Here is a 27,936-nt window from a genome sequence, read left to right as displayed (position 1 = left end):
GTCATCTCGGCGGGAGGAGCGGAACGGAACGGAGCGGGCGGTGAGCGGTAACGGGTAACGGGCCCCGGGTCCCCGTGAGCCTCCGTCCCGGAGCCCGAGATGGGAACGGGGTCCTTGGGCGCTCCGTCGTGCCCGTGAACCCCCCCCCCCCCCCCCCCCCCCCCCCCCCCCCCCCCCCCTCCGGTTTCTCGCTCGGTGCGGGGTGACCCCCGTGTCCCACTGCCTTGCAGGTGCGGACAGGACAACATGCCCAAGGTACAGCTGAACGGCATCACCGTGGACTTCCCCTTCCAGCCCTATGCCTGCCAGGAAGCCTACATGGCCAAGGTGCTGGAGTGCCTGCAGAAGGTGAGCACACCCGTGGCTCGTAGTGTTCGTTTCTAACTGTAACAAATGGGTTCTCTAAAACGCCGTTATCACCATTTGGTTTAACTATGTCCCTATGCTGCTGCTTCCAAATCCTCTCTTTTACCTCCGTTTTACTCTGGTTACTGAAACCCAGATGCACACAGGTGGCAGCCGGTGGAAGGGGAGCTGGGATGCTTCAGCCTAGCTTAGGAAAGGGAAGAGAAGCAAAGCAAGTAGCCCCTGTGCTCACACAGCTTGTGCTTTGCTGCCTGGGGTTTCATAGCATCACAGAAGAGTCCCGGGTTGGGGTTGACCCTCAGGGGTGATGTGGTCCAAGCTTTCTGACCTAGGCTGGATGTCCCAGCACCGTGTCCGGTTGAATCCTAAGTGTCTAACATTGGGGAATGTGCTGCTTCCCGAGGGAGGTTGTTGTTGTTCCAGTTGTCTCAGTGTGAGAAGGTCCTATAGTATCCAACCAGGATCTCCCCAGGAGTAACCTGTGCCCATGATCCCTCCTCCATTGACTCCTTATAAAAAGGGAGTCTGTGTTTTTGTAGCCACCCTTTAAACACTGGAACACGGAGGAAGGTCTCCCCTGAGCCTTAACTCTAGCCTGAAGAAGCTCTCTCAGCCTTTCCTCACATGGCTTGGATCAGGTCATCTGCATGGTTGCTCTCCATGTGTTCAAAGTGTCCTTTCCCCACTCAGTTTGGTATCATAGCAGACATCAGCAGGGTACCCTCAATCCCAGCATCCACATCACTGTATGTTGTGGTTTAAACCCGCTGTGAGTCTCCAAGTTACTTATTCCCTTTTCCCTTCAACACAGAAGGTAAATGGTGTCCTGGAGAGCCCTACAGGCACCGGGAAGACCCTCTGCCTGCTGTGCTCCAGCCTGGCTTGGCAGGAGCACTATAAAGATGCCATCTCAGCCCGCAAGATTGCCCAACGACTGAATGGGGAGGAGCTCTTCCCAGGGCCATCCTGGGGCAATGTTGCCCCTAATGATGATATCCCAAGTAAGTGCTGTTGTTCCCATCCTCAGCAGGGGCCATGCAGAAATGTTAATGACCCTTTGCTTTTATCTGCCTTCTCTCATAACTGTGATTGTTAAAGTCCTGGAGCTGTTGTGTATCAGCTGAAACACAGCTTCATTGGTTTATAGATTGTAAGTGTTCTTATGTGTTGGGTTTGGGTGTTTTTGATTGTTTCTTAGAACATTAGAAGCTCATTCAGCTCATTTTCTATGTGTGAATAATTAGATGGCCCAATTTCTTGCTGTCTCTACAAGCCAAGCTGTTACCATAGTACCAGCTGGGAAAGGAAGCTACTAATACCTAATAATGTCTCCAGTTCTTCCTCCTGTGTTAATAATGGTTTTCTGCCCTTTTTTTCTCTCCACTTTTTGGCAGCTTATTACACTGATGTCCCTAAAATCATTTATGCCTCCAGAACTCACTCCCAGCTTACCCAGGTCATTAATGAGTTAAAGAACACAGTCTACAGGTAAATATGATTTAGGATAATGTTCCTATTCAAAGACAAGGTGGAGAAACCCATCTGATGTAGTTACTGTTTGTTTATGTGGATGCATGTATGGAAAATGATCCCCAGGGAAATGCAGTTCTCTTCATGTGCATATGTAGAACCTGGATTTCTTTGTTGGGTTTGGGCTTTTCCACAGCTTCTCTTCCTTTAAGCATAGAATTGCCTGAATTCGGTCTGGTTTTTGGTTCTTTACACGTTTAGTTCTAAATTACCTTTTTTTCTTTCCCTGGGGTATTTCTTTAAGGCAGTGGGAGCCTTTGCAAAACCAGATTCCTTAGGCTGATGTCCATCTGTGGAGAACCCCATGGGTTTGCTGTACTGATGCCTCAGTTTCCAGCTGTTGATGTACCAGTGCTTGTCTGAGCCCTTGGAGCAGGCAGGAGGAATTAGTTTACATGTGTCTGCATACAGAAATGTGGTGGTCTCTGAGGGGCCTTTACTTCTTCCAACAATCTTCATCACTCCTGGCAGCCTTTGAAGCACACACAGTAGATGCTCATACCAGTTTAATTGGTTTGTTAGCACCAGAGACATAATAACCCACCTATCCTCCTACTTACCAGTTAGTTTAACTGTAGCCCAGCCTGGACCACTGCCATTCCCAGGTACTCCTTATCCCTGTGTCCTGTTCTTCTAGACTGTTTTCCTTAAGACTACATCAACTGTAATGATTTCTCTTGTACCAGTATGTTCTCTAGCTGTACTCTGTTGTTTTTCCTATGTACCATGCACCTCAGTATTTTTCCACTGTTACAAAGTCATCGAACTTAACATTGCTTAAAACTAATTCTAAAGGTTTATCTATTCCATTTTGTGTTCCCCTTGTTTCAAGTGGGTGATGTAAGCTTGATGCTCCCTGCCTCCTGCTCTACACTGCTGCTTGTTGCCACCCACTGCTACCAGGAGAAACACAGTGCCATGAAGTCAGATAACACCCATAGCTGTTCCAGACTAACTGTTTCTGCTTCTGCCCCTTAGTTTGGGCTCACTTATTTCTCCTGAGCCTCTCACTTGTGATATATCCCACCCAATGTAGACATGTACAGTTCTGGTTTTCTTTCTTGTCTGGCTTTTAACTTCAGTTTTGTGTGTTCTGTTTGAACAGGCCCAAGGTGTGTGTTTTGGGTTCCAGAGACCAGCTTTGCATCCATCCTGAAGTGAGGCGCATGGAGAGCAACTACATGCAGGTGAGGTCAGAGCTGAGCATGAACAGTGAGGATGTGGAGGTACTATTGCAGAAAGCCTTACTCCTAGGGTGGACAGAGGAACACATCATTTTAAAACGGAATAACCATGATTAGCATTTATTCATTAACTGGTGTTACAGAAAACCAACAGCTCTTCACTCCTTAACATGCTTCAGGCTGTGCTAATCTTGGCTAAAATACATTGTTTTACAGATCTACACGTGCAGGAAGAAAGTGATGGCTCGTGCTTGTCATTTCTATAACAATGTGGAAGGTGAGTTTGGTGTGGAAGTGAAGCCCTGCTTTGGAGAGGGAGAGGTTTGCCTGGTGGGTATAGAAGTTTAGGTGTGTTTCCTGTGCATGTGTGTGGTTTTTGCTCTGTGTTGATGCCTTTCAATAGTGAAATGGTGGGAAGTGGATGAGGGTGATGATCAGGGAAACAAATCTCGTGGCCCCTTTACCTAAGCTTGTGGTTGTACTTCATTTATCACAGAGAAGAGTACAGAGAAAGAGCTGATGAGCTCAATCATGGATATCGAAGACCTGGTTAAAAAGGGCAATGAGCTCAGGTAAATGATCCCCTCTGACCTTCCCCCACTTCTGAAAACAGTGGAGACTATTTCTCCACTCATTTTCATTAACACCATGGTATGAACTTGGCAAACACTAAAGCAGGAGAACAGTGATGAGAGCAAAGTGAAGCAGCTGAGTATGGTGCAGAGATGGCTTCCCACAAAGTCATGCGTGCACCAAACTTCTGTTACTGCAGTTCTTGTCATACAGCCATTTATTTCAATCAGTGTAAAGACTGAATCAGGTCAGAGTCAGGCTCACCAGTGTTTTATTCCTCACCTGAGCAGAGGCTCCCAACATCATCTGCCATGATAAATGATCCTGCAGCTCTGTTTCTGATCCGGGAGGCTGAGGGGACTGATTTGCTGGGATGAAGTAGTTTAGTGCAGCATCTGCATGTAGCCTAAAGGGGTGAAATGAATGTGCAGTAATGAAATGCCACTTTCCTCCATTTATTCTTCCTTTGTTTTGTTGAGCTGCACAGATATTCTATAGTTTCCCTTCTGTGAATAGAGATCACCACCTGCCCTAAAATGACACGTGCCAGCTTCAGCTCATTAAGTTGATGGGAAACCCTAGAGCATAAGAAACACTGTGAATGTTGAATGCCCTCTTGGTACTACTGCAAGTCTTAGTTGATAGTTTGTTCTTTCTTTAAACAGAGCTTGTCCTTATTACCTTTCTCGAAGCCTAAAGCAACAAGCAGATATTATTTTCATGCCTTACAACTATTTGCTTGACTCAAAGGTAATGCATGTGTTTGCTTTTAAATGCAGTTGTTCTATTTTACCTTTATGTTGGCTTTTAGTAGGTGAGCTGTGAACTGATGCACAGTGAACACATTATGGGCCATGCTTCAGAACTAGTCAAACCCCAGGTCAAATTCAGAACCATAGAAGATGCCATTTGTGGGCTTCTCTGTGAAGTTCTTTCCCACAGTTAAGAAATACTCCAGTTTTTCCTTGAGGTCGTGCTGGTTTTACAGACTTAGCCTTGCAGAATGGGCGATCCCTTGTTGTCTGGCAGTATTCACATCCTGGTGCAGATCTTCACTCATACCACACAGTATCTCTGCATCCATTCCGAGACATTTGTGTTCCTGCAGCTGCATGATTCCTAGAATAAGGAAACCTTTCAGTAGAGTTTGGATATCTCTCTTGGCAATAATTGCTGGCTATGTGGGGAAAGGCAAGCTACTTCAATTAGGTGTCCATATGTAATGGGTAGGAAATGAAGCCTTTGAAAACTGTTGAGGAAACAAATCTGCTGCCAGCTTCATGCAACTTGGAGTAATGAATGAATTATAGCAAAAGCCACATTCCAGAAAAGGCAGAAAGACCAAACCTTTAATGAGTTAAACAATCAAATCAGGTGAAGTGGCCTTTGCCCATCCCCTCATTCTCTCTTTCATCTTCAGAGCCGCAAAGCTCACAGCTTGGACCTGAGGGGGACTGTGGTGATACTTGATGAAGCTCACAATGTGGTAAGTTGTTTGTGATCTGTTGCCATTTCTCAGGCTTCATCCGGAGAGAAAAAGGGACCTGTGCCTGTAAAATCTGTACTCAGCTCTTATTGTCTGTGTTCTTTATCATGAATGTTTCTTGGTTCTGTGACAGTTAAAGCTTTGTAGCTTCATTAACATTCATTTGGCCCTATCATGACTCTGTACAAGGTGATTGTTTCCCCCTGAAGGTGGATCTCCACCCATAGCACCTCCTGAGGGTGCTGCTTGTCTTGTTGGGAGAGCTCTAGGTGAAAGAAATCCTGAAAGATCCATCCTTGAAGCTCAGCTGCATCAGCTCTTAAGTGCTGTGCATGGTGCTGCACTTCAGGTGTTCATAAGATGCCCTCTGGCCTGGGATGGAGGTCAGGAATGAAACCAAGTTTGGTCTTTGGGTCTTCATCACCTGTGATGAGCACTGAGCACCCTGAGCAGTCCAATGAATGCTTCTGTTCCTTGTATTTCAGGAGAGGTTGTGTGAGGAGTCATCTTCTTTTGACTTGACACCCTATGATTTGGCCTCGGCAATAGATACTGTAGATGTTGTACTGGAAGAACAAGCCAAAGTGGTTCAGCAGAATGAAGTAAATGCTGAGTTCAATATGGAGTTGGCCTCTTCAGGTGTGTTGACAACCCCAAACCCATTGTTGCACTGGGATTATTGGTGCCACTGCCAAGAACTGGAAAAGAACTTTTCCTAATGGCTTTGAGCTGAAAGAGGGAGATTAAATTGGGTATTAGGACAAAAGCCTTCACTATGAGGGTGCTGAGGCACTGGGTGCCCGGAGAAGCTGTGGCTGCCCCATCCCTGGCAGTGCTCAAGGCCAGGTTGGACACAGGGGCTTGGAGCAGCTGCTCCAGTGGAAGGGTCCCTGCCATGGCAGGGGTTGGAAGTGAATGAACTTTAAGGTCCCTTCCAGCCCAAACCATTGATTCTATGGCATTTGTTATTGTTACTTAGTTGTCACTGCCAAACATGAAAATATTTGGCTAAACAAATGTGACATGAAGGTTATGAAAGGGAATGATAAGAGGAACACAGAACATGTTTTTCCATGTACACAGTTCTAGCTTTCCTATCCATACTCTTTGCAAAGGCATAAAGAAACTGGGGATGAAACAGATGTGAAACATCCTCTTTGAAATCTTTCCTTTCTTCAACAGGCCTGAACATGGAACTCGAAGATATAGCAAAGATAAAGAGTAAGATTGTTTCCTGTGTCCTTGAAAGTTGTTGTTGAAACAGTCTCAGAAGGCAAACACCTGTAAATTGGGTTCCTGTAGCCTTTCTGCAGACATTGCTCATAACTCAGTAATCCATGGAAGTTGAAGTTGTCTCTTTTTTCCTGAGCACGCTGTGGAATGTTTGATTATAGTATTTTCCCAAGATGAGTGATGTAGCAGATGAGTGATGTAGCAAATGAATGCATTGCTTCCTTTTTTCCTAGAAGTTCCCTTGGTTTCTAATGTTGTTGGTGTGCTGCAATTGCATTAATTGCATCACTGCTGTAAGACTGTGATGCTATGTAAGTTAATAGCAAGAGCTTGAGCTGTCTCATGCTTACAGAGACCAACTTTCTCCATCTATAGGGAAGAGTTTAACATCTAGCTGATGACTTAAGCTTATCTAAGAATTGAGGTCATGGAAGTTCTTAAATATGAATATTTAGAGGTGAGACCAAGGGAAGTGGTTTTGGTTTGTTTGCAGAATCAAGCAGCAGGGCTGCTGCCTTTGGTAACAGCCTTAGTGATAAAGTACATTTGAAAAAGCAGCTTGGATTTGTCCCAGAAATGAGTTTTGTGAATTCCAACTTTTTTCCCTTTTGGTTCTCTTAAAGAGATTCTTCTTCAGCTTGAAAGTGCCATAGATGAAGTGGAGCTGCCACCGGATGATAGTGGAGTCACTAAAGAGGGAAGGTATATTTCTTCTTGTTAACATATCTATATATACTAGACCCCATGAAACTGAGGCAGCTGTTGGGATAGGCAGCACTATTCCAGTTTCTGGGAATAGTATTTCTTCAAGGATCTGGGTTTCCTGAAATCCCCTTATTGTTATAATCCATATTTCTGGTGGAACTTCTGTTTTGAGAGTGGAGAATCCAATGCTCTGTGTATAGCTGTCATGTATCCTGAGCTGGAAGGAGCTCCTCACTGGCTGCTTTCAGGTTTGCATCATGATTTAGAGAGTGCTGCAGTGATTTGGTTTGAGATACCTCAGAGCTCTGTAAATCTATTTCTAGCCTAAAGCATATTGGATGTTGTAAAACAAATAATGAAATAGCATGGAATCTGTTTTGAAATCCATGTGTGTTGAGGAGAAGTGATGGAAGATGTGCAGGATGTGGTCAGGGTGCTTCTGTCACATCAATAATGTCTGCTATTCACAACCAAATACTTGTTTCCTGTAAATTCTTCTTTCTCATGGAGACAAGAACACGTTTTGCTATTAGATGGTGAAATTGTTGTCATGAAAGAGTAGCAGTAATTGTGCCCACTGTTATTCACAGTGTTTTCCCATTTGTGCTTTCTCTGTGTGCATTGCAGCTACATCTTTGATCTGTTTGCCAAGGCCCAAATAACATTCCAGACCAAATCCTCACTCCTGGAATCACTGGAGCAGATCTTACAGTATCTTTCAGGCCGTAAGTGTGAATTTGATAGTTGTTTCACTCAGACTTTCCTCTGTAATGCAGGGAAGTGGGATTCTGCCTTGTCTGGGGAGAGGAGGAGAAAGGCTCCTTTAAGATTTAAATGATAAAGCTTTTAAAAGCTAAAATCTGACCCTTAGGACCTGTATCTTTTCCTTAAGACTCACTTTAAGGTCATATTCTCATCATCAGTGTATTTTGTGTGTTCTTTTAAGTGCTCTTCTGTAGTCGCTGGTTTACTTGTGCTAGAAGCTTGGAAGGGGTTGTAAAGGGCTTCTTATAGTGATGGCAAAGGTTGGTTTTGGCTCTCTGTATAAGTAATTTCCTATTTCAATGAGACTAATGGTAGTTGTGTGAGCTTTTGGAGAAGTAACTAAGCAGTTTAAGTGTGCTTATCTCTCTTTAGCTGCTTTCCAGTTTTAATGTAGAAGAGTTAAGTTCATGTAACTGTCTTGGTGACAGCTTCCCAATGCATCAGAGGCACGAAGCTGCCTTTGGAATGCCAGTGTTAACATTTCTCATTGAATAATGATGGAAAACTTGAAAGAATTTACTTGTTTCAGATGATATTTTCAAGTCATTGTATTCAGTGTTGTGCTGCTCAGATAAGAGGTGGATATCTACAAATGGATGTAGGTGTGTGTTGTAAATGCAGTTGTGTTATTCTCTCTAGGCCCTGGGATATTTGTCAATACATCTGGATTGCATAAACTCTCAGGTATTATCCAGGTAAATCATTAATGTTGCTTCTATGTGCACCTGAAGGGTGGAAGAATTGGTTTAAAAAGTATGGAAAGACATTGGATCCATTTTATTTCTGACTGTATGTACATTTGTGCAGTGATGGAAGACAGTGGGGTTGTGGGGAGAAAGCTGCTGCTTAATGGGATGTTCTGCTTTGGTTTCACCCAGGTTGTGTTACAGTTCTGATGTCCCTTTGGGAGATGCTGGATTTAAACGTGTCTGGTTATAACCTCCACAAGGTGGAGCTGGGTTATGGAGCTGTTCACTTCCTAGCAGCAATGTTTGGGAATGGGAGAGCTGTGAAATAACAGGACTGGCCAAAGGGAATAAAAACCAAACAAAATAGCATTTAAATGTATGTTATATTTAGTTATTAAATAAGGCATCTGTAAAACAACAATCTTTGGTGCCATAGGAACTAATGTCTGCTTGTGGGTATCCTCATTGTGTCCTTTCCCTGGTATGCATTTGCCAAGCATTGATTATGGAGATACTCGGGCCCCATAAAATCAGAAGGTACAATGGCCCAGTGGCCTGAAATGCCCTCTGAAGCTGACTAAAGCTCTAAGATTCTTGAGTAAGCCTCAGAAAGGCAGTGAGGTTTGGACAGCTTAAAGTTCAAGCAGAAGAGCCTCTTGCCTGTAGTGTCACATACTGGCCCTTGGGATTCAACTCACTATTCCCAGAATCTGCTGATTACAGAGCATCATCTTGGCCTCACTTGGTGGCAGATTGAATTAAACCTTTGCCTAATGTTGAATAAGACCTTCCCAAATACTTGTGGGTGTTTTTTGGATGATAAAGATCTCTTCTCCCCCGCCATCCTTAGGAAGTGGGTGACAATAAGGATGACATTTAATAAGTGTTAATCATTGCTTTTCTGTCTTTGATTATTTCTTTGTTTTAATTAAAAGTTATCATTTAGCAAGAAATTCCATGGCATCAAAGTCTGGGATTTCTATAAAATAAAGCCTAGGCTGGCAATGTTCAGGCTCTTGTAGAGCGCTCTGATTTCATTCTCACTGGTAGCCTGCCGAGTAGATCAGCTGCCAGCCTCTGTTAGAGCTCCTTGATGATGTATTCTGGAATAGGTACTGCTTGCAAATGTAATCTGTGCTTCTAGGAAGCACTGGAATGTCAAAAGGTGGAAAACAATGGGCACACAGGCAGGAGAATGAAATCTATGCGAGAGTTAAAATGAGGAAGAACATAGCAATTCACTTCATCTGAAGAGTGTCCAGCTCTGCATTTGGCAGCAGCAATTGAACTCTTTCTTCCCCTCCTCAATAGTCTTGCTTGTTTCAGTTGTTCAGTGTGGTTCTTTTTCATGTAAGGATTTACTTGCTGTCTTAGCTTGGCTGTGAATCTTTGTCTAGGATTGGAATTGAATCGGAAAGGATAATCTTTCTAATTTAAAACTGGTTAAATGCCAAGACTTAATAATGGAAACAAGCTGGTTATAAATGAATAGTTTTTTCTTCCTTTAGAAGAACCTTTATTAAGATATCCTCATACACTCTCTCTCTGGCTATTTTTCAGACATTAATATTATAATGGGAATATACTTGTGTTCTGACTGGGGGGGAGCATCTTGTTGCTCCCAGCTGATACTCTTCTGAGCTTAGCTAATTCCCTTTGAAAGTCTGAAGAACTCTTGTTTAGAAACATTACCAGCAGTTATAAATACTTGGGAACCCCAGCTGTTGTCATTGACGTGGCTCTGGAAGGCCACGCATGTAGAAGAGCATCACCCTTAATCATAAGGCATCACATACAGGAAAGGGCAAGAAGCAGAACTGTGTTGATAGAAGCTTTTAGTTTGATAGCTGGGCAGCTAGGTGTGGTTATAACTTCATCTGTTTGTTTTCTAAGGAAAGCATTGTTATTAGTGTGTCATGCCTGAAACTTTAAGGATGTTGGGAAAGTTCTTTTACAACCGAGTTGTGACTGAGATCTTCCAAATGTGGAGTTTGTGTTTAACCACAGCCGGGAGGCAGAAAGAGCATGAGTAATGTCATCTGTGTAGTTTGAATGTATTTAGATACTGGCTTGTTTGTTGCAACAATGAGAAAGCCATGTGGTTAGCAGGGATTGTGTGTAAAGATGGATTCATGCTAGATTCTCAGTCTTTACAAGAGGAGCAAGGAGATTTGAGGCTGTTCCAGTAGTAACTTTTATGGAGATGTTTCTATGTTAGTGGTTGTGCTGGAAACAGTTACTAAATCTTTCCATTTGCTTCCATCCATTTCCAGACTGTATTCAGCATGGATCCTCCAGAAAGTGCAACGGATCGCCAGCTACATCAGTCAATATCGAAATACTATAAGGTATGGGATGCTTTGTGTTCTACATCCTTCCTTTCTGGCATTTAATGCCTGTGTTTAGTGCATCCAAGGCTATCCATGCTGTTGGTTGAGATTCCAAGGAAAAAGGGGACCTTCTTTTTAAAGGAACTCTAAAATGAAATTAGCAAACAGCAGCAAATGTGAATCACTAAGAACTGATACTGTGAATTATGCAAGAGTTGGCGTGTTCTTCCAACAACCTCTTCCCTTGACTATAGGCTATTACCAGGCACGTGCAGCAGAGCCACTGAACCTCCCCCAACCAGTCCTTTAAATTAGAGTTTGAGACCTATAGGCTGTGATATAATGAACTTTAGGAAAAGGTCTATTTTAGGTAAATGGCAACTTTCATGGTAAGTCTAAGACACTTTCTGTTGCCAATTGAAGTGAGTCTTTCTAACACAACACAGTGTATCTTTTTTCCTAGTCTGGGTGTTTTATTCTGGTGTACAATACTCAAAGCATTGGATTCTTTGCTTAGGGCAGCCCATGAAAAGCTGCTTCCATAAACTGACTCGGAATGGCTGCTTGTGAATTGCTTTGTGTTAGGTATGTGATGAAAGACTGGAAACAAAATAGGAAAGACAGGTAGGAAATAGCACAGCTTTGGCAACGCTATGAAAATGACACTGATAATGTTATCATTAACATGGGCAAGCTTTTTTGAAGGATGAAGTGCTGGTTCATTTCTGTTGCCACCTCTAGCAATGCTTCTATTCCTTTTGCTCAGGTACATATTCACCTGGATGACAGTAACCAGAAGAAGAAACAAAAGACAGATGTGTGGAGTTCATCATCTACAAAAAAAGGTATGGGACTTGCTCTTGGGGAGGCTGGATTGCAGACTACTCAGCTGCTCCTTTCTGACTCAGATAAGAGAGAACAACTGAAGACATCTGCATCTTCATTACTTCACATCCGTGAACAGGGAGGTCCTCATTGTAGGATTCTGAGTGAGACACCACTTGTGTTATCTTAAATGTTAAAAATGACTGAGAAATAAAGGGCTGAACAGTAACTCAGTGCAGGCATGCTCCAGATCTGTCTATATGTAAGAGAAGTATCTAAACCCCAAATAGCACAGTTGTGTTCCTACTCGTAGAGCTGGAAAGTCTTAACGGCGTGATTAGTATGCCTTGTTGCCATGGTCCAAGTTAGAACCATCTGTAGATGTGGGACTGGGAGAGATTTTGGGTTTTCCTCCACTTTGGTAGCAGAGAACCAGGGGGTGGTTTGGTTGTAGGGTTTTTTTGGGTCATAGTCTGTAAGATGCAGAGACTTGGAGCATTAGTGTCACCCCAGAGCTCTCCTTCTCCAGAGCAGGAGAGGTTTTTAAGGCTTTGGGACTTCACGTTTGAAGAGTTCTAGGGTTGTTTGGGGTGTTCCTCTGCAGTTTTATGTTTCCAAGCACAGTTATTCCAGTGAAAGAGCATCATCTCCATTATGGAATGGTTGCTTGGATTGGAGTAGACAAAATACTCAAGCCAGCCCCAGAATGGTAAATCCCCCTTCAGGATTGATGCTGAGGTTCATGGAATGTTCTGTTATTGTCATACCAGCTAAGTTTGTGCAACTGTGATGTGTTCAGCACAAACTCAGTGTTGCTAAGGCTGCAATTACCTTTTGTCTCCTAAATAGCGGAGGAGTTATATTTGGCTCATTGTGAAGCTCCATAATGAGGACTTGTGATGAGCTAGAGTAATAACACTTCAGACCATGAATTCTTAGCCAAAAAAGTGCCATCCCGGGTAATACCCTGAGGGCACTGTTAACCTCCTCAGAGATACGATCTCTTCTTGTGCAACCCCCTAAGTTCTTCAGAGCGTGTTGTCACGTCTTGATAGTTTCAGTCTCAATTATACTCCTAGTCCTACTTGTTCAACTGAGATGGGGCCCTCATCTCTGTCCTCCCATCTGGTTTGTTCCTTATGCTCTGCAGAACTTAGTATGTGGGACTACCTCAACATCACTGTGTTTCAAGACAGCATGTTTAGAAGAAAAACTTGGCTTCTAAATCTAAGTCTTATCCTAAGGCTCCTGGAAGGTGGCACTGAGCTTGGCTTTGTTTGGCTTCAAGATTCCTTCTTTCTGATACCTTAGGTGGAAAACAAACCACTTTCTGATTGGAGAAGACAGATGCAGATCACTTTCCTTAAGCCTTCTTAGGGGAATACTCTCCAAGGATCTTTGTAATTACCTTGCCTTATAACTCTGTACTTAATGACTCAGTTAAATGCTCTTGAGAATGTAAATATGTGGTCCACAGAAGTCCTTAAGGACAAAAATAACACTTGTTTGGAGAAGGGATTTCCATGAATTCAATGGGTTGGCACCTAATGTCCCCTGAAGTGCTCCCACAAAGACCTGTGCTGCGTGGTCCTCTGCCAGTATTGTTTTCCTGAGATACTGCTCAATTGGAGTTTGAAGTCACAGCAGTCATTCCAAGTAGGTTTTGTTAACCATGTGCAGGAGGAGGCCGATAGAAACACTTCAGGTTTATGGTATGATTTGGAGGATGTAGACACAAACCCAATACAGGATTCTTTGGGGATTTAGTTAGACACAAACCAATATATTCCCTTTTCAAACAAACCCAGTATGTGGAAGTACACGTGCAACAGACATGTTGAGGCTTGCGCTATTCACAAGCCTAACCGAGGCCAGACCAGACTGAGCAAGTCTCTGGTTCCCCATAGAGGTATAGCAGATTGTATGGAAATAATGCAGACCTTTCAGGAATGACTGTTTCCAAAGGGCTGCATGGAATTTATCCCTCAAGCATCATTCCCTACAGATGCTGAAATCTCTTAGGCTCTTGACATAAGTGACTTTGCTCCTGTGTGTAGACATTGGCCTGTTCATCCACAGCTCCAAATGTAACTTGCACCAATTCCCAGTGTGAATTCTCAGGTTCTGCCAGAGTTTTGGAATGTGATCTTTATTCTAGAACCCAGACACCATCTGCATGGATTTGCCCACATGAGATGAAAGATAAAACTGTAGCTAAAGATAAGTGTTCTCTTGTAACTGAAGCAGTGACTCACTGGGCACATGTTAGTGGGGATTTCCTGAAACTGCCAGCTCCTTTTGGAGAGCCAACCTTGTAATGAAAGGTGGGCATGTAAAAGACGTGTACATGATGCATATATATATAACCAAAAGCTATTGTTTGTCTGATGTTGTTGTCAACATAGGTGATGGTTTCACTGTCTCAGTTTTCAGCATGACCAGCAGTGATACGACTATAAGCTGAACAAAGAAAGAAGGGCTGGTGTGATATATCCATTTTGTTTGTCCTCTGTTGATAATTTATAGCATTCCAGACTGTTGCACACCTATATCCATACCACATAAAAGATTTGAGCAGAAATTGAAAGGTTTGGAAGTTTTCTATGGAGAAAACGGAATGCTTAGGTTAAAGGCTTATAGCTGTTGGAAATCCCTAATGGAGAAGGGGTTCTTCTCTTTTCAAGCAAGAGCAGGAGTGGAGAGATATTTTACCAGCTTCAGTCATTTGTCCTTTATCCCAGTATCCTACAGTTCTTCTACCATGCTTCCCCTTCTAGTCATCCTTGACAGCAGATGAAGGACCGAGTCGTTTTATCTGCTCATCCTGCCTATAGCAATGAGATGTGATGCTCTGTCTTAACCACCCTCTGATTAAAAGTATAATCTATTTAAGGTGTGATGCAGCAATGACCTTTAAAACTGTATTTTGAATGGGCATAGCAATAAAACTTGGGATGGACCACAGCAGAACATACCATGTGTCTGGATCTTCTCCTTCAGCTGCTGGCCAGGTTACTTTCAGGACTTCAGATGGAATGTGCTATTTGAGTGTCAGATTCTATTTTTACCACTAACAGACTTGCTTCTTAATGTTTTCTCTTTGATACAGAAAAGACCTTAAGCTATTGGTGCTTCAGCCCTGGATACAGCATGCATGAGCTTGTTCGTCAAGGAGTCAGAACAATCATCCTTACTAGTGGGACACTCTCCCCCCTCTCATCATTTACAATGGAAATGCAGATGTGAGTACCTAGATGTCAAGCAGGAGGGAATCCTATCATGAGTATGTCTGGGATCTTACATTCCTGTTTCTTTAGCCCTTTTCCTGTTCGCTTGGAGAATCCACATGTTATCGATAAACACCAGCTCTGGGTTGGGATCATTTCTAAGGGACCTGATGGAACTGTGCTGACTTCTACCTATGAAAGAAGGTAATGAACTTCCCTGTGGAATTCGGGTTTGAAGTCTTGTGTTCTGACACTTTGGGTTCTGCTTACAGGAGGGGATGCTCTCTGTAGTTCTTTATCTGTATAAACACTGTGCTAACACCACCCTTTAACTATTAGTGTTAAAACCAAGAGCTTGAGGGCTGGAAGAGATCAAATGCCAGAGCACTGACTTGCACTCAAGTCCTTATTGACTAGCCTCTCTTTTACCTCTGCATTGCCTTCTTAAGGAAAATGTATCCATGTGTTTGTTAAGCTTTTCATCATCATTTTTCTTGCTTTTCTCTAGTATTTCATCATTTTTCCTGTGTCTTTCTGGTCTTTGGTACTTCTGGTGCCAGCAGAGAAGGCCAAAACTTGACTTCATTGTGTATTGACTTCCATGTGCGATATGATGATCTCACTGGCATCTCTGCATACCGTTTTAGAAGGCAGTTTTGTGCTTTGATGCACTTGTCAGAAGGCTCTGTGCTTGCCAGTTCTCTGCAGTTACTAAAGAGAGGCATCACACAGATGCTAGAACCATGTTTAGGGGTGCGATCCTTCTGTAGTGTTTTGAAATGAGGATCAGTTCTTTGTGTTGGATACGCACGTTCTCCCATTTAGCTTTCCTCCCATCATTCCTCAATCTGTCTCCATTTCAACATCAGAGAGAAAGCCGTGGCTGAGAATGCCATGACTTAGCCTGCTGCAGATCTGCCTTACTCACTTTTAACCATACAGAAGAATAGATCTCAAAGAGCTTTTACTGGCAAAAAAGCCACCAAATCAGAGTGAAGGAATGAAAGATGTTCCAGAGAACTGGAAAAGGACTCACAGTCGTCATTGATTTTTACAGAGAATAAGCAGTCTGGAAAGCCCTTTTTCACTTACAGAAGCTCCATGTGCTATTTCAGTGTATTTCATTGAAGATGCTATCTATGGAAGGAAGAAGGTTGGGGATCCCCCTTCCTGAGGCCTGGAGCACTTGCTTTCTGCAGGAAGGGAATTCACAGCGGTTGCTGTGTTTTGACAGTGTCTATGTGGTGATACTGATATTTTTAGGGCTTAGGAAAATAAATACCTTTGGTTTTATCCTTGCATATATAAGTTTCCAGGGAAAACAGTACCCAGAACTACAAGACACAGGAAAGAAAGAACCATAAAGGCACAAGAGCCTTTAAGGTGAGTTGTCAGTCAGGGCTGGAAGGCACAGACGTACTCCTCATTGCAGGACAGTACTATTTCAGTCAACCCAAAAGTGATGGGCATCATGCCACAGGTAAGTAATAACCATAGTAACCAGATAGTAACCTGGTGGCTTCACCACACCTGATTCATCAGTAGTTCATTTAAACAGATGTAATGTTAGTCAGGCTTGGCAGCATCTCCAGACTTTGTTGGCAGGCAGAGCCTTTCATTGTGTTAATCATAGAGCTCTGATGCTGCCCATTTCCATTTGTTATGCTTTGATACTCCCCAAATGTAGGTATCTGCATCGCTAATAATGCTAATAATAATCATCTGCAGTGCTAATAAAAAGGATATTTAATAGTTATGTGTAGTCAAGGTTTTACAGATTTGGTGTCCTTATTGGGGGTGCCACAGGAAGGAGAGCAGTTCTAAGCATGGATATGCTGCGTGAGATGAATATCCCAGTGTGAAGCACACAAGATGTGTCAATATGTGTGAAATACCTAAAAAAGAAAGTACATTTATGCTACTTGATTTTTCCTCCTAGGTTTTCAGAGGATTATTTGTCTTCTCTGGGGAAAACACTTGGTAAGTGAAATGTGTGGATCAAATGGGTGTTGCATGGCATGTCCCATGCTAAAGTACACTTGGTAAGGCAGAGAGAGGTAAAGGATTGCATTGTGTTATCCAACTGCTCTCTGGTTCTGTGTGCTGCTGCCATTGTAGATGTGTCTGAGTCCTAGGTTTAATGTTTCCAAATTAGGAGTTGTTTTATTGTCAGGTGTTTCCGTTTGGGTCCAAAATGTGGTCCCTAAACACGGTCAGAAGGTGGCGCAGATGCATGGCGATGATGCAGCCGGGCATCCTTTGCCAGGGCAAGAAGTCAATGCATCACAAGAAGTCAATGCAGTTTCTTGTGGTGCGTTTAAAGGTGCTGTGTCAAGCCTGCCCTATGTGTGTCTGACTAGGAAAGCCTCAAAAGCAGTCTTGTGGTACCTCATCCATTGCTTTGAATGTTCAGACAGTGGAGAAAATGATCTAAAACTAGGCCCTGCTGTCACAAGGGGCACTGTGGCAGATGATGTAGTGTTTGCTGCAGCTCACATCTTTTACCCTGTTAACAGTACACTTCAGAAAGCTAGTTAGGAATCTGTATTAAGGTTTATACCTTCATGACAAAGTAATTGAACTGACTTTATAAATGTAAAGCAACTTCTAATACATGAATATTGGTGTCAAGAAAGTAGGAGAGATTTTGGGAGGAGCTATGCTGTTACTTTGCCTCTGCAGTCTTCCCAGTATGGAAATGCCTTCAGCTACTCATTCATCTATCCCACTGCAGGTAACCTGGTGCGAGTTGTGCCAGATGGACTGTTGGTGTTCTTCTCGTCGTATCCTGTCATGGATAAGAGCCTGGAATATTGGAGAGTATGCTCATTGCTCTGCCTTTATTGGGTGTTCGGTTACATAGGTCTGACTGTTTGTCCTTGTGCTGTCCAAGCATGCTTATTAAAAGTTCTTTGTTAATAAGTTAATTATGAAATCTGGTAATTAAAAGCTCAGGCTTCTTGTATTTTGATCATGCTACATTGAAATGCAGCCTTGAAGCAACCAAACCCAAAAGGATCTTAATACACTGTCCCCTCTGGTGTGTGCTTACATGGCTGTTTCTGATGTGTTCATCATCTGTTCATCAGGAGCATGATTTTACTAGCAGAATAGAAGAGGTGAAGACAATGTTTGTGGAGCCCAGGAACAAAGGAAGCTTTTCAGAGGTGGGTTATTTGTATTACATACCTGTAATGCTTTCAGGAATGTTAAATACCTTCTCCAAGATGCGTTTGGGTTTGAAACCCAGATTTTATCCTGAGTTAAAACTGATTTTAGGACAAATTATTATCCTAGGATAACAATAACTAAAATACTAGGATCCTGGAATCACTTCACCAGTCAGCATCTCTTCATGTCCTGAGGATGTTTCCTCCCATTGAGTGCTAAGGAGCTGGGCAGTGTCTTGTTTATTTATAGCCATTCTGTTTGCTCCTTGGAGTAAGTGATATCCTTGGATTGCTTCCCTGGTTTGCTGGTTTCCTCAAGGATCTGCAGAACCACACAACAGTCCATGTTTCACTTTCCTATCGGAAGTATCTGACAGAGATCTTCTGTGCTTACCCAGATGTGTTCTAGGTTTTTCAGTGATGGTTTTGCTGAGCAAGTGGCTTCTCACACTTGCAGTTAATAAAAGACAATGATACTAAGCCAAATTCATCATGTTTTACATCTCGGTGTACAAGTCAAATTTAGCTAATAACAGCTTTCTACTTACGCAAAGGGTAATAACATTCCTGCTCTTGCTTAAACTTGTTTACCTTTTAGGTAATAGATGCCTACTATAATAGAGTTGTCTGTCCCAAGTCCAGTGGGGCTGCTTTTTTGGCAGTGTGTCGGGGGAAGGTAACGTAACTGAGAACTTGTTTCATTCAAGTTCACATTGCATAGATGATGGGGGGAAAATTGTATGGATTTCAGTACATTTCTATTACTTGACTGCAATTATATGTGGGGAAGGAAAACTAAAAGGAGTAAAATGCCCTAAAGCCTTTTCAAAATGGTATCAAGTTTATATATGCCTCATTGCCATCTTTCTTAAAGAAATATGTCTTTGGGTTCCTTAAATGGGATGAGCATCATCATACTTGCATTTTCTCTTGGTTGCTCACTGAAAACTCAGCCCATTAAATGAGAACAACTGCCTGGGAGGAGAACTAAAGGGAACATGTGTAATTAAACATGTTAGAACAATGCTGCTGAAAACCAGAGATATTGCTTGGCTTTAAAACATTTACATTAACTTCAAGTCCGTTTAGCTTTTCAAATGGAGTGCTGATTATCAGTGGGTATATTTGCATTATATACATTACTCTTAAAGCCTTTTTGCTGCTGCTTACCCAGAGATGATTCAGTTTCCTTTGAACCTTCAGTCCCAGCCTCCAAAGTGGCTGTGAGATCAGTGAAGGACAGACAGAGCTCTTTGTGGTGGGACTCCCAGCTGGATATTGCCATCCTTCCAACAGCAGTGTATTACCCTGAGAGGAAGTGGGTCTATGGAGAGATCATGCTTTGCAAGGACAGACTGTTTAGCTCAAAGAGTTAATTGTATGACTACTAAATTGGAACCATTTGAGAAGATAAACCAAAAGGCCCATGTTGTCAGAAGCTCTAAAACTCACTTCTTAGCCAGATTTCTGGTACCTTTCCACTATTGCTTTGAAATGATTGTTTTTAATGTCAGAAAAGGTTTTATCATGTTCTTATGTCAGCAATTCAGGCTGTGGAAGGTTTAAATAGAGGTATTGACTGATATTTCAGACATCTGAATGCAGCTGTTCATTGAGTGTGTTGGCTGAGGTGATGCTTTGTCAGGGCATCCTAGAGGAAAAGAAGTTTAAAGTCCTGATATTAGAAGGAAAAGCATCTAGTTGAAACCATGCATATCATATTCCTATGCTACATTTGGCTAGGGATTAAATTTAATAGAGGGAAAAGCCTGAATTGCTCTGAAACATCACTTCAAATCCCATTGGTAGCAGCAAGCACTGTCTCCTTAGGCCAGCGAGGGCTTGGACTTCGCAGACAGAAATGGCCGGGGAGTCATCATTACTGGGCTCCCATTTCCTCCCCGTATGGACCCCAGGGTTGTTCTGAAGATGCAGTTCCTGGATGAGATGAGAAGATGTGGGGCAGGTTCACAGGTGATACTGGGCAGTGTTTCACTGCTGGCTGTTTGCAGCTTTGTGTTGTCGGTTCTCCCTCTTGTCTATGGGGGTTTTGGCTTTTGTTATCCTCCCAGCCTTGTGGGACCTTCAATGTCAAGAAGTCAACCTGGGGAGGTTGACCCAAATGCAGTCACTTTTAGTTAGGTAATGTTAAGGGTTCTGAGTTCTTTCTCCAGTGGTATGGGGTCAATCAAAGAGAGACTCAAAACCTGGTATGATTAAGGTTTCAATCAAGCTCTTTGTATTATCCATCCCTCTTTCTATGGGAATTGTTTCCTCCAGAGAGTGGGCAGGAGGAGCTGCCTGTGCTGGCTGCTTTGGCTTTTTACAAGAGTATGTATGTTACAGGACAGGGGGGAATGGCTTTAACCTGCCAGAAGGGAGACTGAGCTGAGCTCTTAGGCAGAAGCTGTTCCCTGGGAGGGTGCTGAGGCGCTGGCACAGGGTGCCCAGAGAAGCTGTGGCTGCCCCATCCCTGGCAGTGCTCAAGGCCAGGTTGGACACAGGGGCTTGGAGCAGCTGCTCCAGTGGAAGGGGTTGGAACTGGATGAGCTTTAAGGTCCCTTCAACACAAACCACTCTGGGATTCTCTATTTGAGTCTTCTGTGCACCCTGAGTCGGGTGATGCTCAAGGCAACCTTGCTTTGGTTTTCCTGGGCTTCCAGAGGTTTGTCAGTACATCTTGTTGGCTGTGACTTATTATTTCTTTAGAAATAGTGACTGTACAGCTCATAGGATACATTTTACCTGGCAATTAATGTTAACTTTTCCTCCCACCTATTGCAGTATCTGTCTGGGAGGGAGTGGTACTACCAGCAAGCTTCCCGTGCTGTTAACCAGGCTATTGGCAGGGTCATCAGGCATCGCCAGGACTACGGTGCTATCTTCCTTTGTGATGAAAGGTGAATCCTGGGCTCTAGGGCATAAACATACATCAACATCTTTATATCCCTGTATTTATCCTTTATCCTGTATGTAAATTGCTGATGTTCCTGTTTGGAGCAGGCTGTGGTTCATAAGTAACTCAGTCACTTTATATAACTGACTATATAAATACTGCACTACTATAGGAAATTAATGGAGATTCTAATCTGCTCCCAAATTATACTGGGTTTAGAGCTGCAGGAAGAGATTAATGGTATTACTGCAGAATAAGCCAGTTTATTGAATTCCTGTTTGTAATGCTACTGGAAATGATGGATAATAACTTATGGTTTTGTGTTTTCTCCATCTCTCACTTGAGAAGGCAGTTGCCAGCACTGCAGTATTGTGAGGAGAAAAGACTCTATTCCTGAAACTATATAATAGATATTATAGTAATATTATATAGCATTTATATCCATTAATATAGTACATATATAATAGGCAACAGGAGTTTATTTGGTTGCCTTCAGTGCCAAACCTCAACTGGGGACAGTGGGCCCATAGTTGGACAGGGCCTTGGGCAATCTGGTCTAGTGGAACGTGTGGCAGGGGGTTGGAACTGGATGATCTTGAGGTCCTTTCCAGCCTTCACCATTCTATGATTCTATGGTCTCAGCACATCCATTTTCTCCTGAGTGAACTCATCACCCCATTGTATTTACTGCACTGTTTCAACCTGTTGTTGTCTTGCTGCTCCTCCTCTGTCCTTTCAGACCCTGATCAAGCATTTGTTGAATTCATTTAAGCCAACGTGGCAAATAATTCTCCTCTTTCCCAATCTCACCCAGGTTCACAGCTGGTAACGTGAGATGCAAGCTGCCTTCGTGGGTCCGTCCCTATGTGAATGTCTATGACAACTTTGGGCATGCAGTCAGAAGTGTCTCCATCTTCTACCGTGCTGCTCAAGAAGCTGTAAGTGTCTTTACAAGAAAACCTCCATAAATCTTCTTGATATCATTGGAAATTGGGAATACTGAGCCAGGTGAGAGATGTGATGGAGTAACTTGTCACTTCCAAACACTGGAACAGTTATGGGAGAGATGCCTCATTTTCCTCCAGGAGTGAGCTGGGACAGGATGTGCTGTCATGCTGGGGAACCCAATAGGCTAGATCACAAACATAACTTCCTTTCCCACTTCCTTCCAAATAGAGCTTTTATGGGATGATGTGCAAATACTGGCACTGATGTTAGCATCAAAAAGCTTTCTGTGTCATACACAGGGAGAGGGTGTATGTGTAGAAGGACCATCAAACCCTTAAATTTAAATCAAAGCTGACTGGCATGGGGTGTGAGATAACCCATCGGTACTCAGTCCATCACTGCGTCATCCTTACCAATATGGCTTTTCTCTTTGCATTAAGAAACTCTTTTTCTCTGCATTAGTAATGTTGTAAAAAGACTTTCTAAGTGACTGGAGAAAGTCATAGCAAGAAGTGGGCTGGAAGATGGAATAGGGAATTCTCTGTCCCTAAACTAGAGACGAAGATGAAACCAAACTCAGTTTCACATGCAGACCTGGATGCCTTCCTGGAAGATGCTTTGGCCAAATACAAGTAGTTTGAAATAACTAAGTTACAGATGGATGGTAGTGGGTGACTTGATCTTTTCTGGTCATAAATGGGAGTTTCATGGTACAATAAGAACCACAACCCAAAAAGCTTTGCCAGGAATCATGTTAGGAAGAATTGGTTTTTAGCAGGATCATGGCCCTTTCTCTGTTACATGGGTCACACCACACTTCATCCCTCAGTCTTGCTGTCCAGGATTACTGGGGACAAAGGAGATGTCTTTGGTTGTTGCTGAGGTTTCTGGCTGCAAAGGAAGGGGTGTGGAAGAGCAGCTTTTGCCTGCTGTAACACTTCATAAACTGTTTGCAGCTACCCCTGCCTCAAGCCCCTTCTACCTCTGCTGGTTCCCCAAGTGGAAGCGATGCGGTACCATCTACTTCATCTGAACAGATCCTCTGCCTGCAGAAAGCCAAATGCTTGGATGACCATGTTCCCAGTTTGCAGTGCAAAAGAAAAGGTAAGTGTAGGTCCTCACAGATGTACTTTCTGTTTTAAACTGAGCCAAAAAAGGAGGAGCAAGAGCCTAGAAACTGGAGTGGGAGACAAAGCAAGGAGGGCTCAAAGAGCGATATAAGAAGTCTGTCAGAGGGGACATAGCTCGGTATGAGTAAAAGGGGGAACCAGTTGCAGCTATAGAGCAAAGAGGCAGATGGGGCCTGAAGAACCATCCTGCAGCACAGGAGGAGATTGGTGGGATGTCATTGTTTAGAAAACAACAACTGAAGTCTGTGTGTGACTAATGCTGACTTTCATCTGTCTCTCTTCCATCCTGTTGGACAGTAATCTGTCCTCTTGCACAGTAATCTGACTTAAGAAAACAGAAAGTTGGCATTTACCTTGGAACAAAGGAGCTTATCAAGATTTGTGGTTAGCTCATGCCAAAGTATGAAGTGTTTCTCATGCCAGTTATTCGTTGGGAATGTTCTGCTCTAGACTGGGTGCTGGTTTGGAACAGAGCAATGAAGTTGTGTTTAAAACTGTAGTTCCAAGGCCATTATGAGTGACCACGAGGGTGATTTGACAGTACATGGAAGCCAGTGTGACTGCAGGCTGTCCAAAGCCATTGCTTTTTCTCCCCATTTCCACCCCTGTGCTTATGCTCCTTCCCTTGACTTGAATCCATCTGTTGTGCAACTGAGAGCAAGCAGGTGAGCTTGCTGAACCGATTCACCTTTCATCCATGTGACTGCTACATCCATCTCAAGAGATGGGCTGCAGCATGTGGCTGGAGATCAAGGGAAGAAGCTGCATTGCCTCTTGACACATGTTTTCCAGTTACATTGCATTTGCTGTAACATCAAATCAGCCATGTAATCAGTTTTGGCTGAAGAGTCTCTTGTACTGATTATAGTGTAATACACTTTCTTCTCCAAATGACTTTTCTCAGTAGCTGACTGGTGAAGTCATTTCACAAAGAGGTGGAAACATATTAGGAGGGGAATGTGTTTTAGAAGCAGCAAATTGATACTAACTTGACCTACAGCTCAAAACTCTTATATTTGAAGCCAAATACACCTGGATCCTGCTTAGTGAGAATGTGTATTCTTGGGACCTGAGGGTGACTGTTCCTTAAAGGGACTGATACTGTGAGAATTGTAGCCTTAACACAACCTTGTTCTGCTTGAAAATCATAAACCATATTTCATGCCAGAACCTCTTAAACTCAGGAACTGAGGTTTTGGGGAATCTGTGAAGCTAAAGTGGTTAAACACAGATTACTGTTGCACTAAGAATTTTTCCATTGATCATAAGCTATTCTGAGGTTCAGTGTGACCACCACTGAAGGAACAGTTTGATGAGGAGTCCACCACATTTTGGTGACAAATGCTTGAGCAATGTGAGTGGTAATGAACCAAAACAGTCGTCTTACCAAGTGATGTAAGTTTTGCAAGATGGGGGAGATGAACTAAACCAAGACATCTGTGTAGATTGCTCCATGAGATTCTGAGCTATTAGTAAGGCAAAGAAAACAAAAGGAATGATGTGGAATGTTAATCTGTCATCTCTCTCATGTGGTGATGCCAGCAACTGAAGATGGAGTATCCAGCCTGTGCATGGAATACGAACCAAAGGCCATCTTGCCTAAAAGACCACGGATTGGGCTCTTGGATGCTTTGGAGCACAGTGAGAAGAGCAGTGAAGATGCAGGGGAGGAGAGTGACTTGTCAGGAGAGGAAGAGGTAATGGCAAAGCAGAACGCTTGCTTCTAAGTGAAAATTGTAGGTTCTAAAATGAAATAGAGTTTGGCATTGGTTGAAGAGTATCAGTTCTACCCTCTTTTAAGAGAAACTCACTGTAGTCAGCACTGGTAATGGCACGTTCTCATAATTAAGCGTAATCAAAGGGTTTCCTGGCCACGTTCAACTGGATGTGACCAGGTTGGATGAAGCCTTGGGTGCCATGGTTTAGCGTGAGGTGTTCCTGCCCATGGCAAGGGGGTTGGAACTGGATGGTCTTAAGGTCCTTTCCAACCCCAACTATTCTATGATTCTATAATACGTACTTGTGCTCTGCTGTGTGGCTGCTGACCACATAGATTCCTGGAGTTAACAGTGCTTTCTGGAGAGCAGAGAGCTCTCAGAGGAGAGATTGGTAGATACCAGCTCCTCCTGGGTGGAATCTGTACTTGGGGAGTGACCGGATACTGGAGCTCAGAAAGGGTGAGGGATTAGAAATGGCACTTTCAGGTTAAACTCAGGATGAATAGTGTGGGCTTACAGAATATGTTATCTGAACCACAAGACCTCTGCTCCATTAGGATCAGCAAAGTTGCTTCTGTGCTGTTTGTTTCCTTTCCTCTTGGATTGGTGTTTTCAGTACGTCGGTGGTTAGGCTGCGGTGTTCTCACTTCCCCAACATCCCTGTCTGCAGCTCTCTGATGTGCTGCCATGAGCAGGGCTGGCTTGCAGGCTCAGTTTGGCTGATGACCAGTGTATGGCCTCCAGGAATGCCTACTGCAACATATACCTAAGAGGTTTGCTATGGGGAAGAAGGTATCTGGGGAGTATCTGAGGAGGTCTAAGGGAGATGGCTGGAGCTGTGGACCAGACAGAGGGGAGGTACAGGCTTGGGGAAGCAAACCAGGATAAAGAGCATTTAACTTGTCTGCAACCGAGTGAGAATTGGCTCCATCACCCGTGGGCCTTCACAATGTAAGCACAATGTAAGGTTGTTCTTTGGAAAGCCTGGCACATCCTCAGGGCTTTGGTAACTCGGCTGCAATATGTGGTTAACTCACAGCTGTTGGCATAGCACAACATTTCCTTAAGTCAGAGAAGCTGATGGGCCAAAGGGCTTGGCAGGGATGCAGCTCATCTCCATTCTGTATTCAGTGTTACTACTCCTCTGTGGCTGCACAGAACTGTGGGGTCACCCCGTGCTGCACTGGAGATGTGGGGAGCATTGAGCTGGGTTTAATCAGCGCTGGGTTTGGACTGATAATGGGGTTGTGGTGCTGTATATCTCCCTTCACCACCCACGGTAGTGTCTTGTGTTACCGTCTGTTATTCCATCAAGGTTATGCTGTGCCCTTGTTCCCCCTTTAATGGAAACTCAGCTGCTGTCATTCTGAAACACTGCTGGGGTGTAAAACAGGAAAAGAAGCATAATCTCAAATCAAACTACAAGAACTAGTTCCTCAATCCCTTTAGAGAATGATGTGACAGTTCCTTTTGATCCCTTTTCCCTCAAGAAACGCCTTGTGGAAACTTGTCTTTTGGAATTCTTTCTTTGGGATCATGCTATTACGTAGGCCAGGATTAAGAAGATGGTTTTGATGGTTTTTCTGACTTATTGATGTGTCATAAATATCTAATTTCTTGCTTCTATTCCAAATCTTCCTTCTGTTACATGATGCTTAAATATATGTGCACTTAAATCATGGCCAGGCTTGTCTGGAATTCCACATCCTTACAGTATTATGAGTGCACTGAAGGTTGTATTTGGGTATCGGCAGCTGGCTGTACAAATGGCAAATCTGAGGGTATTTCCTATGGGGTCTGCTCACTTTTAGTATTGCTGGTTTAGTTGTAGCTAATTCGAAGCTTTGGGATCTGAATAGACAGAAGTCAGAGTGGAACATGAGGCTTCTGTTACATTTCACTGGCTCCTCTCACAAATGAACACCCCCTTCTGTAAATGCACTTATAGTCACATACTTGCTATGAAATCCCTTTCTCAGGCAGGAGCAAAGAGGTAAATCACTTCACATACCTGCTTTCTCAACAGGTGTGTAGAAATCAGCTGTCATTATGAGGTGATACCACAGTTTCTTTTGTTAGTTGAGTTGGTTTTGATGTGGTTGATTCTGGCTTGATTTGGTATTGGAGAGATGGCTCTGAAGCAATTCCACTCCTGGTTTATGACTGCTCACTTATCTCTTAGAGGGATACACCACTATTCCCAGTGCCTGCAGTACAGATGCAATGTGGTGTTACTGGGGATGGGAGGTGCTAAAGGAGCTAGTCAAGCCACGAGTGTTTCTGCTACTGTCTCATCTGCCCTGATACCTTCTGCAAGGCTGCTCAGGTTTCCCTTCTGAGCACCCCAAGAGAAGCTTGAGAGAGGTTTTCTTTAGCAGGTGAGTACTTGCAGGAAGGGGCACGTGAGGCATCAGTCCCACACAGATGTGTGCACACTCCAGGGCTACCCTGAGATGGGTAACTGTACATCCAGCTATGCTGGATCCTACACCTTCAAGACAAACTTTGCCTTTAATGTGCTCAGTTTTGGTTTCTCTTTCTCACTTGTCCAGTAAGTGATCACCTTCCAGGAACACGTGCATCTTGTAGGCTGTGTTGCAATAAGGTGGACTTGTTTCACTTTCTGGAACGGTGTCACAACCTTTCCCACTGGAAATGGCTGAATTCAATGGAGAATTCAAAGGAAGAAATTCTTTCCTGTGAGGGTGCTGAGGCACTGGAATGGGTTGCTTAGGGGTGTTGTGAATGCTCCATCCCTGGCCGTGTTCAAGGCCAGGTTGGATGAAGCCTTGGGTGATACGGTTTAGTGTGAGGTGTCCCTGCCTGTGGCAGGGGGTTGGAACTGGATGATCTTAAGGTCCTTTTCAACCTGAACTATTCTATGATCCTATGATAATAATATAAAGCTTTTCTTTTGACCTTTCTTCTTTCTATCTTCACAGGCTCGGCGTCTGTCAACACTTTCCCTTCAGCATGAGAAGAGGCTGGCAGATGAGCAGAAAGGAGGAAGGAAGAGAATCAAGCTCATCAGCAATGAAGTACGTGTTTCCATGTGTCTGTGTCATCCCTTTTGTTCTGTAGTCTGCTTTAATTTGAATTGGAAATCTCCAGGCGGACAGATGACTGCTGCCACAACAGCTGTGTCTGTCTTCCAAACCATG

At 43.4% G+C, this 27,936-nt stretch overlaps 1 protein-coding gene across 1 annotated transcript in view; it reads left to right on the top strand.

The window, feature by feature from the left end:
• The window catches only part of RTEL1 (regulator of telomere elongation helicase 1), a 40,146-nt gene continuing 12,210 nt past the window's right edge, over positions 1 to 27,936 (top strand). The window contains exons 1-28 of the mRNA XM_034066921.1: positions 1 to 40; positions 231 to 348; positions 1,178 to 1,367; positions 1,761 to 1,854; positions 3,002 to 3,083; positions 3,297 to 3,357; positions 3,577 to 3,652; positions 4,319 to 4,403; positions 5,074 to 5,139; positions 5,625 to 5,778; positions 6,322 to 6,360; positions 6,996 to 7,074; positions 7,705 to 7,802; positions 8,482 to 8,537; positions 10,805 to 10,879; positions 11,628 to 11,706; positions 14,796 to 14,928; positions 15,004 to 15,117; positions 16,853 to 16,893; positions 17,648 to 17,733; positions 18,003 to 18,080; positions 18,682 to 18,759; positions 19,914 to 20,057; positions 20,868 to 20,983; positions 21,794 to 21,917; positions 22,884 to 23,031; positions 24,600 to 24,754; positions 27,718 to 27,813. Of these exons, the coding sequence (XP_033922812.1) occupies positions 247 to 348; positions 1,178 to 1,367; positions 1,761 to 1,854; positions 3,002 to 3,083; positions 3,297 to 3,357; positions 3,577 to 3,652; positions 4,319 to 4,403; positions 5,074 to 5,139; positions 5,625 to 5,778; positions 6,322 to 6,360; positions 6,996 to 7,074; positions 7,705 to 7,802; positions 8,482 to 8,537; positions 10,805 to 10,879; positions 11,628 to 11,706; positions 14,796 to 14,928; positions 15,004 to 15,117; positions 16,853 to 16,893; positions 17,648 to 17,733; positions 18,003 to 18,080; positions 18,682 to 18,759; positions 19,914 to 20,057; positions 20,868 to 20,983; positions 21,794 to 21,917; positions 22,884 to 23,031; positions 24,600 to 24,754; positions 27,718 to 27,813 (2,649 nt within the window). The 5' untranslated portion in view covers positions 1 to 40; positions 231 to 246. The remainder of the gene's footprint in view (positions 41 to 230; positions 349 to 1,177; positions 1,368 to 1,760; positions 1,855 to 3,001; positions 3,084 to 3,296; positions 3,358 to 3,576; positions 3,653 to 4,318; positions 4,404 to 5,073; positions 5,140 to 5,624; positions 5,779 to 6,321; positions 6,361 to 6,995; positions 7,075 to 7,704; positions 7,803 to 8,481; positions 8,538 to 10,804; positions 10,880 to 11,627; positions 11,707 to 14,795; positions 14,929 to 15,003; positions 15,118 to 16,852; positions 16,894 to 17,647; positions 17,734 to 18,002; positions 18,081 to 18,681; positions 18,760 to 19,913; positions 20,058 to 20,867; positions 20,984 to 21,793; positions 21,918 to 22,883; positions 23,032 to 24,599; positions 24,755 to 27,717; positions 27,814 to 27,936) is intronic.

This window comes from Melopsittacus undulatus, chromosome 10, assembly GCF_012275295.1.
Source record: "Melopsittacus undulatus isolate bMelUnd1 chromosome 10, bMelUnd1.mat.Z, whole genome shotgun sequence".
In the NCBI taxonomy this organism is placed as follows: Eukaryota; Metazoa; Chordata; class Aves; order Psittaciformes; family Psittaculidae; genus Melopsittacus; species Melopsittacus undulatus.
Note: the sequence above shows the minus strand (reverse complement) of the source record. Positions and strands in the feature narration are given on the sequence as shown.